The sequence below is a fragment of the Pseudophryne corroboree genome, chromosome 11 (assembly GCF_028390025.1).
Source record: "Pseudophryne corroboree isolate aPseCor3 chromosome 11, aPseCor3.hap2, whole genome shotgun sequence".
NCBI lineage: Eukaryota > Metazoa > Chordata > Amphibia > Anura > Myobatrachidae > Pseudophryne > Pseudophryne corroboree.
This window is the reverse complement of record NC_086454.1, coordinates 312,482,596-312,500,941: the sequence shown is the minus strand read 5'-3', so window position 1 is coordinate 312,500,941 and position 18,346 is coordinate 312,482,596. Positions and strand designations below refer to the sequence as shown.

At 44.0% G+C, this 18,346-nt stretch overlaps 1 protein-coding gene across 2 annotated transcripts in view; it reads left to right on the top strand.

Moving 5' to 3' along the window:
• The window catches only part of LOC134969581 (ankyrin and armadillo repeat-containing protein-like), a 101,666-nt gene that overhangs the window by 39,787 nt on the left and 43,533 nt on the right, over positions 1-18,346 (top strand). For both annotated transcript variants that reach the window (XM_063945631.1, XM_063945630.1), the window contains exons 4-5: positions 1,442-1,660; positions 12,681-12,818. In XM_063945631.1, coding sequence (XP_063801701.1) covers positions 1,442-1,660; positions 12,681-12,818 — 357 coding nt within the window. The remainder of the gene's footprint in view (positions 1-1,441; positions 1,661-12,680; positions 12,819-18,346) is intronic.

Here is an 18,346-nt window from a genome sequence, read left to right as displayed (position 1 = left end):
GGGGTTAAATACATCCATATAGCCTCAAGGGCTATATGTGATGTATTTTAGCCATAAAAAGGTATTATACATTGCTGCCCAGGGCGCCCCCCCCAGCGCCCTGCACCCTCAGTGACAGTTGGTGACTGTTGGTGAAGTGTGCTGACAACAATGGCGCACAGCTGCAGTGCTGTGCGCTACCTTATGAAGACTGAAAGTCTTCTGCCGCCTGTTTCTGGACCTCTTCAACTTCGGCATCTGCAAGGGGGGTCGGCGGCACGGCTCCGGGACCGGACTCCATGGCTGGGCCTGTGTTCGATCCCTCTGGAGCTAATGGTGTCCAGTAGCCTAAGAAGCAAATCCATCCTGCACGCAGGTGAGTTTACTTCTCTCCCCTAAGTCCCTCGTAGCAGTGAGCCTGTTGCCAGCAGGACTCACTGAAAATAAAAAACCTAACTTAAAAACTTTTATTCTAAGCAGCTCAGGAGAGCCACCTAGATTGCACCCTTCTCGTCGGGCACAAAAATCTAACTGAGGCTTGGAGGAGGGTCATAGGGGGAGGAGCCAGTGCACACCACCTGATCCTAAAGCTTTTATTATTGTGCCCTGTCTCCTGCGGAGCCGCTATATCCCCATGGTCCTTACGGAGTCCCAGCATCCACTAGGACGTCAGAGAAATGCCTTTAAGCAGTGGCGGCTCCTAGCTTGTTGGAGGAGGGCTGCCGCTGCTGCCGTGTCTCCCCCTCCTCGTCACCGCCGCCTGGGTCCTGGCACCTGTGCTATGTACAGTTCACAAACGCCAGGACCTGGCGCATGCGCAGTAGTGGCAATGGTACTGCACATTCGCCAAACCACTGCTTCTATGGACTGCATCGGCTGCAGCCCATAGAAGCTGGCTAGGGCTGATGAGGTAGGGAGCAGGCTTCCTACAGGAAACTAGCTCTCTGCCTATTGCAGCCTGGTCTGGCAGTCCTGGAGGGAGAAAACACTTCCCAATGTAGAGTCTGTGACCGGAAGTCACTGCCAGTAACTGTGAAGCGGCTTCACCGTCAGTGAGCTTGGTGGCGGATTTTACCCGGGGGGGCTGCAGCCGATAGGTAAAAACCACTACTGCTATTAAGTAATGTATATCTTAAGTATATGGCTACTTTGAAGATGTCCAGTATCTATCTATCTATCTATCTATCTATCTATCTTTGAGAGTACCCCTTCCTCCATGTCGCACCACAACCATCCTACCAGCAAGCAATAGGTTCCTATTGGCTTCTCTTCAACTGTGTCTGAGCAAAGATCTTTGAAATGTATAGAGTAGGTGGTGGTGAAGATCGGGCTGATGGGGAAGGAGTGACAGGGTTGGGGCACCCTATATGGGCTGGCACTCCCTACACTGTACTCCTCTTGTAGACTCATATCCAGCAGCAGGTAGTGATTATGGCCAAAAAACAACATATTAATTTTACAGGTATAACTTTGCTGGTTGAGTTTCTCTCCTCCCCGTCTTACATGCTAAATCTGATTGGAGCCAGAGGTCTGACCATTCTACTGCAAGGACCCTACAACCTGAGAAACGCTGTGATGTCTGCCGATGGGACCCGCCATCTTGTACGCCTCCTGAGATCTCACCGGGAGGATGTGGTACTGGGGGCAATCCAAGCTCTGCAGCAAACCTGCCTGGGAGTCGGTATGTGGACGCCATGTAATCACATGATTTGTGTGGTCACCTGTGATGTACTGAATGCACTGACTCCCCTAACGCTCACAGATGTAGGGACATCAGAGACATTAGACAATACAACTCTTAACTCTATACTGGGGTACAGTTACTAAAGCTACTAAGACACAAGTGGAGGTGTTGCCTATAGCATCCAATCAGATTCTGTTTAGCATTTTCTAGGATGCAATAGAGAAATTATAGAATCTGATCGGTTGTTATAGGCAGCAACATTTTCATTTTGAGAAGCTTTAGTAAATATACTCTTCAGTGTCATCATCTACCATGCACCATACCGATCAAGTCTCATTGTCTAATATGCACCGTACTGATCAAGTCTCATTGTCTAACATGCACTGTACCGATCAAGTCTCATTGTCTAACATGCACAGTACCAATCAAGTCTCATGTCAAACATGCACCGTACTGATCAAGTCTCATTGTCTAACATGCATTGTGTCGATGAAGTCTCATTGTCTAACATGCACAGTACCGATCAAGTCTCATGTCTAACATGCACCATACCGATCAAGTCTCTTTGTCTAACATGCACCATACTGTTCAAGTCTCATTGTCTAACATGCACTGTACCGATCAAGTCTCATTGTCTAACATGCACCGTAACGATCAAGTCTCATTGTCTAACATGCATCATACCGATGAAAAGTCTCATTGTCTAACATGCACTGTACCGATCAAGTGTCATTGTCTAACATGCACCGTACTGATCAAGTCTCATTGTCTAATATACACCGTACCGATCAAGTCTCTTTGTCTAATATGCACCGTACCAATCAAGTCTCATTGTGTAACATGCACCATACCGATCAAGTGTTATTGTCTAACATGCACCATACCGATCAAGTCTCATTGTCTTATATGCACTGTACCGATCAAGTCTCATTGTGTAACATGCACCATAATGTTCAAGTCTCATTGTCTAACATGCACCATACCGATCAAGTCTCATTGTCTAACATGCACTGTACCGATCAAGTCTCATTGTCTAATATGCACTGTACCAATCAAGTCTCATTGTCTAACATGCATCGTACTGATCAAGTCTCATTGTCTAACATGCACTGTACTGATCAAGTCTCATTGTCTAACATGCACCATACTGATCAAACCTCATTGTCTAACATGCACTGTACCGATCAAGTCTCATTGTCTAACATGCACCATACTGATCAAATCTCATTGTCTAATATGCACCATACCGATCAAGTCTCATTGTCTAACATGCACTGTACCGATCAAGTCTCATTGTCTAACATGCACTGTACCGATCAAGTGATATTGTCTAACATGCACCATACCAATCAAGTCTCATTGTCTAACATGCACTGTACCGATCAAGTCTCATTGTCTAACATGCACCATAATGTTCAAGTCTCATTGTCTAACATGCACTGTACCGATCAAGTGATATTGTCTAACATGCACCATACCGATCAAGTCTCATTGTCTAACATGCACTGTACCGATCAAGTCTCATTGTCTAATATGCACTGTACCGATCAAGTCTCATTGTCTAATATGCACTGTACCAATCAAGTCTCATTGTCTAACATGCAGCTTACTGATCAAATCTCATTGTCTAACATGCACTGTACCGATCAAGTCTCATGATCTAACATGCACCATACTGATCAAATCTCATTGTCTAACATGCACCATACCGATCAAGTCTCATTGTCTAACATGCACTGTACCGGTCAAGTCTCATTGTCTAACATGCACTGTACCGATCAAGTCATATTGTCTAACATGCACCATACCAATCAAGTCTCATTGTCTAACATGCACCGTACTGTTGAAGTCTCATTGTTTAACATGCACCATACCAATCAAGTCTCATTGTCTAAAATGTACTGTACTGATCAAGTCTCATTGTCTAACATGCATCACACCTATCAAGTCACATTATCTAATATGCACTGTACCGATCAAGTCTCATTGTCTAACAAGCACATACTGATCAAGTCTCATTGTCTAACATGCATCGTACTGATCAAGTCTCATTGTCTAACATGCATCGTACTAATCAAGTCTCATTGTCTAACATGCACTGTACTGATCAAGTCTCATTGTCTAACATGCACCATACTGATCAAATCTCATTGTCTAACATGTACCATACCGATCAAGTCTCATTGTCTAACATGCACTGTACCGATCAAGTCTCATTGTCTAACATGCACTGTGCCGATCAAGTCTCATTGTCTAACATGCACTGTACCGATCAAGTGATATTGTCTAACATGCACCATACCAATCAAGTCTCATTGTCTAACATGCACTGTACCGATCAAGTCTCATTGTCTAACATGCACCATAATGTTCAAGTCTCATTGTCTAACATGCACCATACCAATCAAATCTCATTGTCTTATATGCACTGTACCGATCAAGTCTCATTGTCTAACATGCACTGTACCGATCAAGTGATATTGTCTAACATGCACCATACCAATCAAGTCTCATTGTCTAACATGCACTGTACCGATCATGTATCATTGTCTAACATGCACCATAATGTTCAAGTCTTATTGTCTAACATGCACCATACCGATCAAGTCTCATTGTCTTATATGCACTGTACCGATCAAGTCTCATTGTCTAACATGCACCATAATGTTCAAGTCTCATTGTCTAACATGCACCATACCGATCAAGTCTCATTGTCTAACATGCACTGTACCGATCAAGTCTCATTGTCTAACATGCACTGTGCCGATCAAGTCTCATTGTCTAACATGCACTGTACCGATCAAGTGATATTGTCTAACATGCACCATACCAATCAAGTCTCATTGTCTAACATGCACTGTACCGATCAAGTCTCATTGTCTAACATGCACCATAATGTTCAAGTCTCATTGTCTAACATGCACCATACCAATCAAATCTCATTGTCTTATATGCACTGTACCGATCAAGTCTCATTGTCTAACATGCACTGTACCGATCAAGTGATATTGTCTAACATGCACCATACCAATCAAGTCTCATTGTCTAACATGCACTGTACCGATCATGTATCATTGTCTAACATGCACCATAATGTTCAAGTCTTATTGTCTAACATGCACCATACCGATCAAGTCTCATTGTCTTATATGCACTGTACCGATCAAGTCTCATTGTCTAACATGCACCATAATGTTCAAGTCTCATTGTCTAACATGCACCATACCGATCAAGTCTCATTGTCTAACATGCACTGTACCGATCAAGTCTCATTGGGGTCAATTCTATTCGGCAACTAAAGAATAGCGCCGGGAATTAGCTCCCGACGCTATTCAATTCAGCTAAAGCTAAGTCGGCGATGTCCCGTTCTCGCCGACTTAACAGGTAGTTTTGTCGGGAGAACGGGCATTCTCCGACTTAACTACCCGGCGCGAGGCTGATTCCCGACAGAATCAGCCTCGCGCCGGCCGCGAGGCAGCACTTTTGTCGGATTTATTCTCTCATCCCCCGGGGATGAGAGAAGAATTCCCGACAATTGCGGGCAACTAGTAGCAGAATTGAATAGCGTCGGGAGCTAATTCCCGGCGCTATTCTTTAGTTGCCGAATAGAATTGACCCCATTGTCTAATATACACTGTACCAATCAAGTCTCATTGTCTAACATGCATCGTACTGATCAAGTCTCATTGTCTAACATGCATTGTACTGATCAAGTCTCATTGTCTAACATGCACCATACTGATCAAACCTCATTGTCTAACATACACTGTACCGATCAAGTCTCATTGTCTAACATGCACCAGACTGATCAAATCTCATTGTCTAATATGCACCATACCGATCAAGTCTCATTGTCTAACATGCACTGTACCGATCAAGTCTCATTGTCTAATATGCACTGTACCAATCAAGTCTCATTGTCTAACATGCAGCATACTGATCAAATCTCATTGTCTAACATGCACTGTACTGATCATGTCTCATTGTCTAACATACACCATAATGTTCAAGTCTCATTGTCTAACATGCACCATACCGATCAAGTCTCATTGTCTAACATGCACTGTACCGATCAAGTCTCATTGTCTAATATACACTGTACCAATCAAGTCTCATTGTCTAGCATGCATCGTACTGATCAAGTCTCATTGTCTAACATGCACCATACTGATCAAACCTCATTGTCTAACATGCACTGTACCGATCAAGTCTCATTGTCTAACATGCACCAGACTGATCAAATCTCATTGTCTAATATGCACCATACCGATCAAGTCTCATTGTCTTATATGCACTGTACCGATCAAGTCTCATTGTCTAACATGCACCATAATGTTCAAGTCTCATTGTCTAACATGCACCATACCGATCAAGTTTCATTGTCTACATGCACCGTACCGATCAAGTCTCATTGTCTAATATGCACTGTACCAATCAAGTCTCATTGTCTAACATGCATCGTACTGATCAAGTCTCATTGTCTAACATGCACTGTACTGATCAAGTCTCATTGTCTAACATGCACCATACTGATCAAACCTCATTGTCTAACATGCACTGTACCGATCAAGTCTCATTGTCTAACATGCACCATACTGATCAAATCTCATTGTCTAATATGCACCATACCGATCAAGTCTCATTGTCTAACATGCACTGTACCGATCAAGTGATATTGTCTAACATGCACCATACCAATCAAGTCTCATTGTCTAACATGCACTGTACCGATCAAGTCTCATTGTCTAACATGCACCATAATGTTCAAGTCTCATTGTCTAACATGCACCATACCAATCAAATCTCATTGTCTTATATGCACTGTACCGATCAAGTCTCATTGTCTAACAAGCACATACTGATCAAGTCTCATTGTCTAACATGCATCGTACTGATCAAGTCTCATTGTCTAACATGCACTGTACTGATCAAGTCTCATTGTCTAACATGCACCATACTGATCAAATCTCATTGTCTAACATGTACCATACCGATCAAGTCTCATTGTCTAACATGCACTGTACCGATCAAGTCTCATTGTCTAACATGCACTGTACCGATCAAGTCTCATTGTCTAATATGCACTGTACCAATCAAGTCTCATTGTCTAATATGCACTGTACCAATCAAGTCTCATTGTCTAACATGCACCATACTGATCAAATCTCATTGTCTAACATGCACTGTACCGATCAAGTCTCATTGTCTAACATGCACTGTACCGATCAAGTCATATTGTCTAACATGCACTGTACCGATCAAGTCATATTGTCTAACATGCACCATACCAATCAAGTCTCATTGTGTAACATGCACCGTACTGTTGAAGTCTCATTGTCTAACATGCACCATACTGAGAAAGTCACATTATCTAATATGCACTGTACCGATCAAGTCTCATTGTCTAACAAGCACATACTGATCAAGTCTCATTGTTTAACATGCATCGTACTGATCAAGTTTCATTGTCTAACATGCATCGTACTGATCAAGTCTCATTGTCTAACATGCATCGTATTGATCAAGTAACATTATCTAACATACATCGTACTGATCAAGTTTCATTGTCTAACATGCATCATACTGATCAAGTCTCATTGTCTAACATGCAGCATACTGATCAAGTATCATTGTTTAACATGCACCGTACTGATCAAGTATCATTGTCTAACATGCACCGTACTGATCAAGTCTCATTGTCTAACATGCAGCATACTGATCAAGTATCATTGTCTAACATGCACCATACTGATTAAGTCTCATTGTCTAACATGCATCGTATTGATCAAGTATCATTGTCTAACATGCATCATACCAATCAAGTCTCATTGTCTAAAATGTACTGTACTGATCAAGTCTCATTGTCTAACATGCACCATACTGAGAATGTCACATTATCTAATATGCACTGTACCGATCAAGTCTCATTGTCTAACAAGCACATACTGATCAAGTCTCATTGTCTAACATGCATCGTATTGATCAAATATCATTGTCTAACATGCATCATACCAATCGAGTCTCATTGTCTAAAATGTACTGTACTGATCAAGTCTCATTGTCTAACATGCACCATACTGAGAATGTCACATTATCTAATATGCACTGTACCGATCAAGTCTCATTGTCTAACAAGTACATACTGATCAAGTCTCATTGTCTAACATGCATCGTACTGATCAAGTTTCATTGTCTAACATGCATCGTACTGATCAAGTCTCATTGTCTAACATGCATCGTATTGATCAAGTCTCATTGTCTAACATGCACCGTACTGACCAAGTCTCATTGTCTAACATGCATCGTACTGATCTAGTAACATTATCTAACATGCATCGTACTGATCAAGTTTCATTGTCTAACATGCATCGTACTGATCAAGTATCATTGTCTAACATGCACCATACTGATCAAGTCTCATTGTCTAACATGCATCGTATTGATCAAGTATCATTGTCTAACATGCACCGTACTGATCAAGTATAATTGTCTAACATGCACCATACTGATCAAGTCTCATTGTCTAACATGCAGCGTACTGATCAAGTATCATTGTCTAACATGCTTCGTATTGATCAAGTCTCATTGTCTAACATGCATCGTATTAATCAAGTCTCATTGTCTAACATGCACCGTACTGATCAAGTTTCATTGTCTAACATGCACTGTACTGATCAAATGTCATTGTCTAACATGCAGCATACTGATCAGGTATCATTGTCTAACATGCACCGTACTGATCAAGTCTCATTGTCTAACATGCATTGTTCTGATCAAGTATCATTGTCTAACATGCACCGTACTGATCAAGTCTCATTGTCTAACATGCACCGTACTGATCAAGTCTCATTGTCTAACATGCACAGTACTGATCAAGTCTCATTGTCTAACATGCATCGTACTGATCAAGTCTCATTGTCTAACATGCACCGTACTGATCAAGTCTCATTGTCTAACATGCACCGTACTGATCAAGTCTCATTGTCTAACATGCATCGTACTGATCAAGTCTCATTGTCTAACATGCATCGTACTGATCAAGTCTCATTGTCTAACATGCATCGTACTGATCAAGTCTCATTGTCTAACATGCATCGTACTGATCAAGTCTCATTGTCTAACATGCATCGTATTGATCAAGTCTCATTGTCTAACATGCACCGTACTGACCAAGTCTCATTGTCTAACATGCATCGTACTGATCAAGTAACATTATCTAACATGCATCGTACTGATCAAGTTTCATTGTCTAACATGCATCGTACTGATCAAGTTTCATTGTCTAACATGCACCGTACTGATCAAGTATCATTGTCTAACATGCATCGTACTGATGAAGTATCATTCTCTAACATGCACCGTACTGATCAAGTCTCATTGTCTAACATGCAGCGTACTGATCAAGTATCATTGTCTAGCATGCATCGTATTGATCAAGTATCATTGTCTAACATGCACCATACTGATCAAGTCTCATTGTCTAACATGCATCGTATTGATCAAGTATCATTGTCTAACATGCACCATACTGATCAAGTCTCATTGTCTAACATGCAGCGTACTGATCAAGTATCATTGTCTAACATGCTTCGTATTGATCAAGTCTCATTGTCTAACATGCATCGTATTGATCAAGTCTCATTGTCTAACATGCACCGTACTGATCAAGTTTCATTGTCTAACATGCACTGTACTGATCAAATGTCATTGTCTAACATGCAGCATACTGATCAGGTATCATTGTCTAACATGCACCGTACTGATCAAGTCTCATTGTCTAACATGCATTGTTCTGATCAAGTATCATTGTCTAACATGCATCGTACTGATCAAGTCTCATTGTCTAACATGCACCGTACTGATCAAGTCTCATTGTCTAACATGCACCGTACTGATCAAGTCTCATTGTCTAACATGCATCGTACTGATCAAGTCTCATTGTCTAACATGCACCGTACTGATCAAGTCTCATTGTCTAACATGCACCGTACTGATCAAGTCTCATTGTCTAACATGCATCGTACTGATCAAGTCTCATTGTCTAACATGCATCGTACTGATCAAGTCTCATTGTCTAACATGCATCGTACTGATCAAGTATCATTGTCTAACATGCACCGTACTGATCAAGTATCATTGTCTAACATGCACCGTACTGATCAGGGCCCTCATTCCGAGTTGTTCGCTCGTTCTTTTTCTTCGCATCGGTGCGATAAGTCGCAAACTGCGCATGCGCAATGTTCGCAGTGCGTCTGCGCCAAGTAAATTAGCAAAAAAGTTTGGTATTTTACTCACGGCGTAACAAAGAATTTTCATCGTTCTGGTGATCGTAGTGTGATTGACAGGAAGTGGGTGTTACTGGGCGGAAACTGACCGTTTTATGGGTGTGTGTGAAAAAACGCTGGCGTTTCTGGAAAAAACGCGGGAGTGGCTGGAGAAACGGGGGAGTGGCTGGGCGAACGCTGGGTGTGTTTGTGACGTCAAACCAGGAACGAAACTGACTGAACTGATCGCAGTGGCAGAGTAAGTCTCGAGCTACTCGGAAACTGCAAAGAAATTTCTAATCGCTATTCTATTCGCAATTCTGCTAATCTTTCGTTCGCAATTCTGCAAAGCTAAGATTCACTCCCAGAGGGCGGCGGCAAGGCGTGTGCAAAGCTGCTAAAAGCAGCTAGCGAGCGAACAACTCGGAATGAGGGCCCAAGTCTCATTGTCTAACATGCATCGTACTGATCAAGTATCATTGTCTAACATGCACCGTACTGATCAAGTATCATTGTCTAACATACACCGTACTGATCAAGTTTCATTGTCTAACATGCACTGTACTGATCAAGTCTCATTGTCTAGCATGCAGCATACTGATCAGGTATCATTGTCTAACATGCACCGTACTGATCAAGTCTCATTGTCTAACATGCATCGTTCTGATCAAGTCTCATTGTCTAACATGCACCGTACTGATCAAGTCTCATTGTCTAACATGCACCGTACTGATCAAGTCTCATTGTCTAACATGCATCGTACTGATCAAGTCTCATTGTCTAACATGCATCGCACTGATCAAGTCTCATTGTCTAACATGCACTGTACTGATCAAGTATCATTGTCTAACATGCACCGTACTGATCAAGTATCATTGTCTAACATGCACTGTACTGATCAAGTATCATTGTCTAACATGCACCGTACTGATCAAGTATCATTGTCTAACATGCATTGTACTGATCAAGTATCATTGTTTAACATGCACCGTACTGATCAAGTCTCATTGTCTAACATGCACTGTACTGTTTAAGTCCAGGTTACTATGTAGTAAGTACCCAGCACTTCCCATTTGGCCGAGGTGGGATCAGGCAGGAACACAGGGGGGCAGGCCATCTCTGTTCGTGAGAGCTTACAATCTATGACATAATTTTCTAAATTTAAGGTGTTGTGAATCAGTAACAATGTATGTTGATAGATTCCCATTAATAAAGCTCGGCTTTTGTGGAGTGTAAACACCATCAATCACACGCACAATGTAACAAAGCCATGTGTATGCAAACAGGAGGATTGTACACAAATACAGGCGGGAAGCCAATGGTGTATCACACACAGCTGAAAGTGTGCTGGAAACAGGCATGACACCTCTCCCTCCGTCCCCTTGCTAGGACTTTATTATGAGCTGGATGCAAGGCCAAAAGCGACCCCTATCTGCGATTATCAGCAGACTGCATGGAGGACTCAAGTGTATGGTTCACTCCATGCATGGCTGCTTTTCCCAATCCATAAAATGGGCTTTTCTGGGCAGACACCATACGGATTAACAGCACAGATCCCTCTCATGGAAGTATAGCGAAGGCAATAGTTAGGATACTGTAAGTCAGGACGACTGTCCAGCAATGTCATCTGTCTGGCCAGAGGCCTGTCTGCATACAATCAGCAACAAGAAGCACAGAGGTGGCAGCCCAGCCATCATAGTCTGCACGGTATCCGGACTCCAGGTCGACAGCACAAAGGTCGACACACCTTAGGTCGACGCCAATTGGTCGACACACCTTAGGTCGACATGGACAAAAGGTCGACATGGAACAAGGTCGACATGAGTTTTTCACGATTTTTTTCTTTTTTTTAACCTTTTCATACTTAACGATCCACGTGGACTACGATTGGAACGGTAAAGTGTGCCGAGCGAAGCGGTAGCGGAGCGAAGGCACCATGCCCGAAGCATGGCGAGCGAAGCCATGCGAGGGGACGCGGTGCACTAATTGGGGTTTCCGGTCACTCTACGAAGAAAACGACACCAAAAAAAATAAAAAACTCATGTCGACCTTTTTCCATGCCGACCTTGTTCCTGTCGACCTTTTGTCCATGTCGACCTTTTGTCCATGTCGACCTAAGGTGTGTCGACCAATTGGCGTCGACCTAAGGTGTGTCGACCTTTGTGCTGTCGACCCTGAGTCCCAGACCCGTCTGCACAGGGGGATACCATAAATCTATATCCAGCTTGTACGGTCTCCGCTGCGAGGCACAGTTAAGGTCAGAATACGGTGCACCAGGATTATATTACATAAGAACCCTCTGCTGAGGAGACTGAATAATGTAATGCTTAGAATCAAGGGCGGAACACATAGTTACTGGCCCCATAGCAATATTTTTGGGTGGACAATCCATTCCGGAGGCCCCTTCTAGCTATGCTGTCATGAGCACTGTTTGGGCTGGAACATACACATTAAAGCCCAATTCAATTCCACACAGGGCTTCAATGTGTGTGTCTTGCCCCCACAGCCTCAAAAGGACAAAGAGGGAGTCCTCCAGATCAGGAGGGCCAGTGTCGCTAGGTCCAAACCGCCACCACCAGGCACTATAGCAGCTGCATGGGATTCTCCTGCAGTACTGACAGCACTTCTTACATAATCTATATTTGCAATACTCAAGAAAGAGTTGGTTTGTGACTCAGAGATACGAGGAGACACAACAGCCACCAAACAGTTGTCAGTGCTACATACTCAGGCGTGTATCTGATTTGTTTTAGGTTTTATGCCACATGCCAAAAACCAGAACGCCGTGGCTAATTCTCACGGGCTGAAGTTCCTGGTGGCGTTAATGAGACACGCTCAGTCTGAGCGCATTCAAGTAGAGGCGGCGCTGGCAATCGCAGCATGCGTTCTAGGTAGGTGTAAATGACACAAGCTTAATTTGTAAGAGCATCTTTGAAGTTTTACTTTCCTCTGTAAAGAACAATGCCACTACTATTACAACAACAAGCACCCCTTGTCTAGTATGGGGCATTTCAAATGCTATATATGTTTAGTGCATTTTATTATACTTATCAGGGCAGTAACTAGGTGTGTGCGGAGGGTGCACTGCACATAGCACTGCAAGGTAGGGAGCGCTGTTGGCGGCACTTGTGAATTATTTGTTTTAATTAGTTTCACTTGCAGCTTCCCCCCTTTTTGAAGACCAGCATCTCCTGACCGCCGCGGTCTCCTACCCCCCACCCCTTCTGCCGCTAATTCCTATACAACATTCATGAACTCAACTTGAGATTTCTTTGTTATTCAGTCACACTGTCCTTTATTACATTACAAGATGCTGACATATCCGGGTTTAAAACCCATTACCTGTGGCATTGCAGTCAGTCAATCTATTCACTAAGCTATCTGCCCTTGCATAGAAAGTTTCAGAATTCTAACTATTTGAAGCTTACCTTGTACTTTGTGAAAAAATGATCAGCATTGCAGCTGAGCTGATCTATGTAGTGTGTGGCTGCAAGAGATTGGATGTGTGGCTGCACACTACATAGATCTGCTCAGATGCAATGCTGATTATTTTTTTTTACAAAATACCAATAGCTTCATATAGTTCTCATACTGTTTATGCAATGAGTAGGGTGTTTGATTAGAATTCAACAGGTTATAGGTTTGAATCCTGGATATGGCAGTATATTGAAATGTGTTATTTAATAAAGGGTATTGTAACTGAATAACAACAAGCTTTCAAGTTAAGTGCAGGAATGTGGTATATATGTGGTATATAGAGGATTTGTGTCCAAATCTGTTTTCTAGCAGTGGTCTATAAATGTGTGTGTATTATCTATCTATTATTATTATTATTATTATTATTATTATTATTATTATCCTTTATTTATATGGCGCCACAAGGGTTCCGCAGCGCCCAATTACAGAGTACATATGCACATAATCAAAACAGGAAAACAGTGACTTACAGTTGAAGACAATATAGGACAAGTACAGGGCAACTAAGCATAACTACACCAGTAAACATAGAGATAAGTTCCAGGTGGCCAAAAAACTGCGGGATCTGGGCAGTTGAGGATTATTAAAGTAAGAAACGTATAAGCACATGAGGGAAGAGGGCCCTACTCGTGAGAGCTTACATTCTAAGGGGAGGGGTAATCTATCTATCTATCTATCTATCTATCTATCTATCTATCTATCTATCTATCTATAATGTGGGAAGGGACATCATAGCATGGGCTTTCTCTGGGATCAATCTTGTCATGCCCCATCCCCACAAGAGATGCTCCTTATGTCCTTATTGAAAGAAAATCAAGTGGAGACGTTAATTCTCTCTCTGGCACAGGGCACCAAAAAGTCCAGTTACGACTCTGCTAGTTATCATTACTGCAAAATACTTCCCAGTAATTATAATTCCTTATTGCGATAATAAGGAATTTATTTTTTATACCTTTCTGTATAAAGCGGGGCAGTGTAAAAATAAAGCTGTCTATCATTTGTGGGCTACATGCAGAAGCAGACAGTATTTACCCTGACACTGTGCATCACTAATGTAGGTTCCTTGGCAGTGCCGTCTTAACAGTCGTGTATGCCCCTAGCAAAGCAATGCACTGGGAACCCTCCCCATCCTCCAGTGGTAGGGGCTGCTATCAAAGGCCACTGTGATGTCCCGCGGGCGGTAGGGGGTGTTCTATCTTCTGCTCAGCATGTAGGACCTGGGGGGTAATTCCGACCCCATCGTTCGCTGCAGTTTATCGCAGCGATCAGGTCAGAATTGCGCATGCGCCGGTGCCGCAGTGCGCCAGCGCATGCCGGACAGCCGAAGTCCGTCATTGAGTAGCGATTGCCTCTGCCTGATTGACAGGCAGAGGCGGTCGCAGGGCGGGAGGGGGCTGGACGGCGGCGCGGTCCGGACAACGCAGGCTTGGCCAGACCGTTGGGGGAAGGGGGGGGGGCGGGCCACGGCGGCTGCGTGACATCTCACGCAGCCGCTGTGGCCATTGGCAGCGACGATCAACTCCCGGCCAGCTGCAGGAGCTGCGCTGGCCGGGAGCTACTCCACAAATACAAAAGCATCGCCTCTGTGCGATGCTTTTGTACTTGTGCGCGGGGAGGGGGGGTTTGCCGGACTGACATGCGGGGCAGACTAGCCCTGTGCTGTGTCAGGGAAGATGATCGTATGACCCCCCTGGAGCAGTAATTTCTGCGTATTACTCCTTTACTGCACAGATGGTGGGAGATGGGGCAGGAGGGAGAACACTAATCTGTAGAAGGGGGCATTGGGCTGAATGAAGGGGCCCGGTACATGACTTCCAGGGTGGTAGGGGGTGTTTAATACGCAGGGGAGGGGTGGATAGTGGAGTGGGCTTAAAATTCAGAATTTTCTGGAGGTAGGGCAGCTTACTTTACTGCAGAAATCTCCAGTTCCTGGAAATATATTTCTTAGCTTTCAATGGCATAAAAATAAAAACTAGAGAGTCACACCTTTCAGGAGGTACTGGAGACTTAAGGATCAGAGTTCAGGAGCCAGAGCAATCTACCAACGAAAATGTAAAACTGCACACCAGGCGTGTGGAGCTGGAGCAGGGAGCAGCTGCTGGAAGGCCGATATCTCTGGTTATGGGCATAGTAGAGCATACTTGCCTACTCTCCCGGAATGGCCGGGAGGCTCCCGAAAATCGGGTGACCCTCCCGGCCCCCCGGAAGAGCAGGCAAGTCTCCCGATTTGACGGGGTCCCCCCTGCCCGTCCGCCCACTTTGTGTGTAAAGTGGGCGGTCCGGGCAGACGATGACGCGATTCTTGCTGATTCGCGTCATCGTAACCACGCCCCCTGCATTGTAATGCCGGTGATCGCGGCATTACAGAGAGGGGGCGTGGCTTAAAGAAGGCATCACCGTAACCACGCCCCGTCCCGCCCTTGCTCCGCCCCCGTCCCGCCCTTGCTCCGTCCCGTCCCACCCTTGCTCCGCCCCTGTACTGCCTCCGGCCCACCCCCTCCATTCGTCAAAGTGCTACTGGCCCGCCTGTTGAGCCGACCTGGCTGCTCTCTCCCGCAGAGAGCAGCCAGAATGTCGGTAAGTATGTAGTAGAGAGAGACAAGCTGCTGCTGTCAACAGAACCTGAGATATCTGCCTGGGAAAAGCAATTAACAGGTTTGTATTAGAGATGAGCGGGTTCGGTTTCTCTGAATCCGAACCCGCCAGAACTTCATGTTTTTTTTCACGGGTCCGAGCGACTCGGATCTTCCCGCCTTGCTCGGTTAACCCGAGCGCGCCCGAACGTCATCATGACGCTGTCGGATTCTCGCGAGGCTCGGATTCTATCGCGAGACTCGGATTCTATATAAGGAGCCGCGCGTCGCCGCCATTTTCACACGTGCATTGAGATTGATAGGGAGAGGACGTGGCTGGCGTCCTCTCCGTTTAGAATAGATTAGAGAGACACTTGATTTACTAATTTTGGGGAGCATTAGGAGTACTCAGTACAGTGCAGAGTTTTGCTGATAGTGACCACCAGTTTTATTTATAATCCGTTCTCTGCCTGAAAAAAGCGATACACAGCACACAGTGACTCAGTCACATACCATATCTGTGTGCACTGCTCAGGCTCAGGCCAGTGTGCTGCATCATCTATTATCTATATATAATATTATATATATCTGTCTGACTGCTCAGCTCACACAGCTTATAATTGTGGGGGAGACTGGGGAGCACTACTGCAGTGCCAGTTATAGGTTATAGCAGGAGCCAGGAGTACATAATATATTATATAGTGAGTGACCACCAGACACACAGTGCAGTTTATTTAATATATCCGTTCTCTGCCTGAAAAAAGCGATACACACAGTGACTCAGTCAGTCACATACCATATCTGTGTGCACTGCTCAGGCTCAGGCCAGTGTGCTGCATCATCTATATATATTATATATCTGTCTGACTGCTCAGCTCACACAGCTTATAATTGTGGGGGAGACTGGGGAGCACTACTGCAGTGCCAGTTATAGGTTATAGCAGGAGCCAGGAGTACATAATATTATATTAAAATTAAACAGTGCACACTTTTGCTGCAGGAGTGCCACTGCCAGTGTGACTAGTGACCAGTGACCTGACCACCAGTATATATAATATTAGTAGTATACTATCTCTTTATCAACCAGTCTATATTAGCAGCAGACACAGTACAGTGCGGTAGTTCACGGCTGTGGCTACCTCTGTGTCGGCACTCGGCAGCCCGTCCATAATTGTATATACCACCTAACCGTGGTTTTTTTTTTCTTTCTTTATACATACATACTAGTTACGAGTATACTATCTCTTTATCAACCAGTCTATATTAGCAGCAGACACAGTACAGTGCGGTAGTTCACGGCTGTGGCTACCTCTGTGTCGGCACTCGGCAGCCCGTCCATAATTGTATATACCACCTAACCGTGGTTTTTTTTTCTTTCTTTATACATACATACTAGTTACGAGTATACTATCTCTTTATCAACCAGTCTATATATTAGCAGCAGACACAGTACAGTGCGGTAGTTCACGGCTGTGGCTACCTCTGTGTCGGCACTCGGCAGCCCGTCCATAATTGTATATACCACCTAACCGTGGTTTTTTTTTCTTTCTTTATACATACATACTAGTTACGAGTATACTATCTCTTTATCAACCAGTCTATATATTAGCAGCAGACACAGTACAGTGCGGTAGTTCACGGCTGTGGCTACCTCTGTGTCGGCACTCGGCAGCCCGTCCATAATTGTATATACCACCTAACCGTGGTTTTTTTTTCTTTCTTTATACATACATACTAGTTACGAGTATACTATCTCTTTATCAACCAGTCTATATTAGCAGCAGACACAGTACAGTGCGGTAGTTCACGGCTGTGGCTACCTCTGTGTCGGCACTCGGCAGCCCGTCCATAATTGTATATACCACCTAACCGTGGTTTTTTTTTCTTTCTTTATACATACATACTAGTTACGAGTATACTATCTCTTTATCAACCAGTCTATATTAGCAGCAGACACAGTACAGTGCGGTAGTTCACGGCTGTGGCTACCTCTGTGTCGGCACTCGGCAGCCCGTCCATAATTGTATATACCACCTAACCGTGGTTTTTTTTTCTTTCTTTATACATACATACTAGTTACGAGTATACTATCTCTTTATCAACCAGTCTATATATTAGCAGCAGACACAGTACAGTGCGGTAGTTCACGGCTGTGGCTACCTCTGTGTCGGCACTCGGCAGCCCGTCCATAATTGTATATACCACCTAACCGTGGTTTTTTTTTCTTTCTTTATACATACATACTAGTTACGAGTATACTATCTCTTTATCAACCAGTCTATATATTAGCAGCAGACACAGTACAGTGCGGTAGTTCACGGCTGTGGCTACCTCTGTGTCGGCACTCGGCAGCCCGTCCATAATTGTAT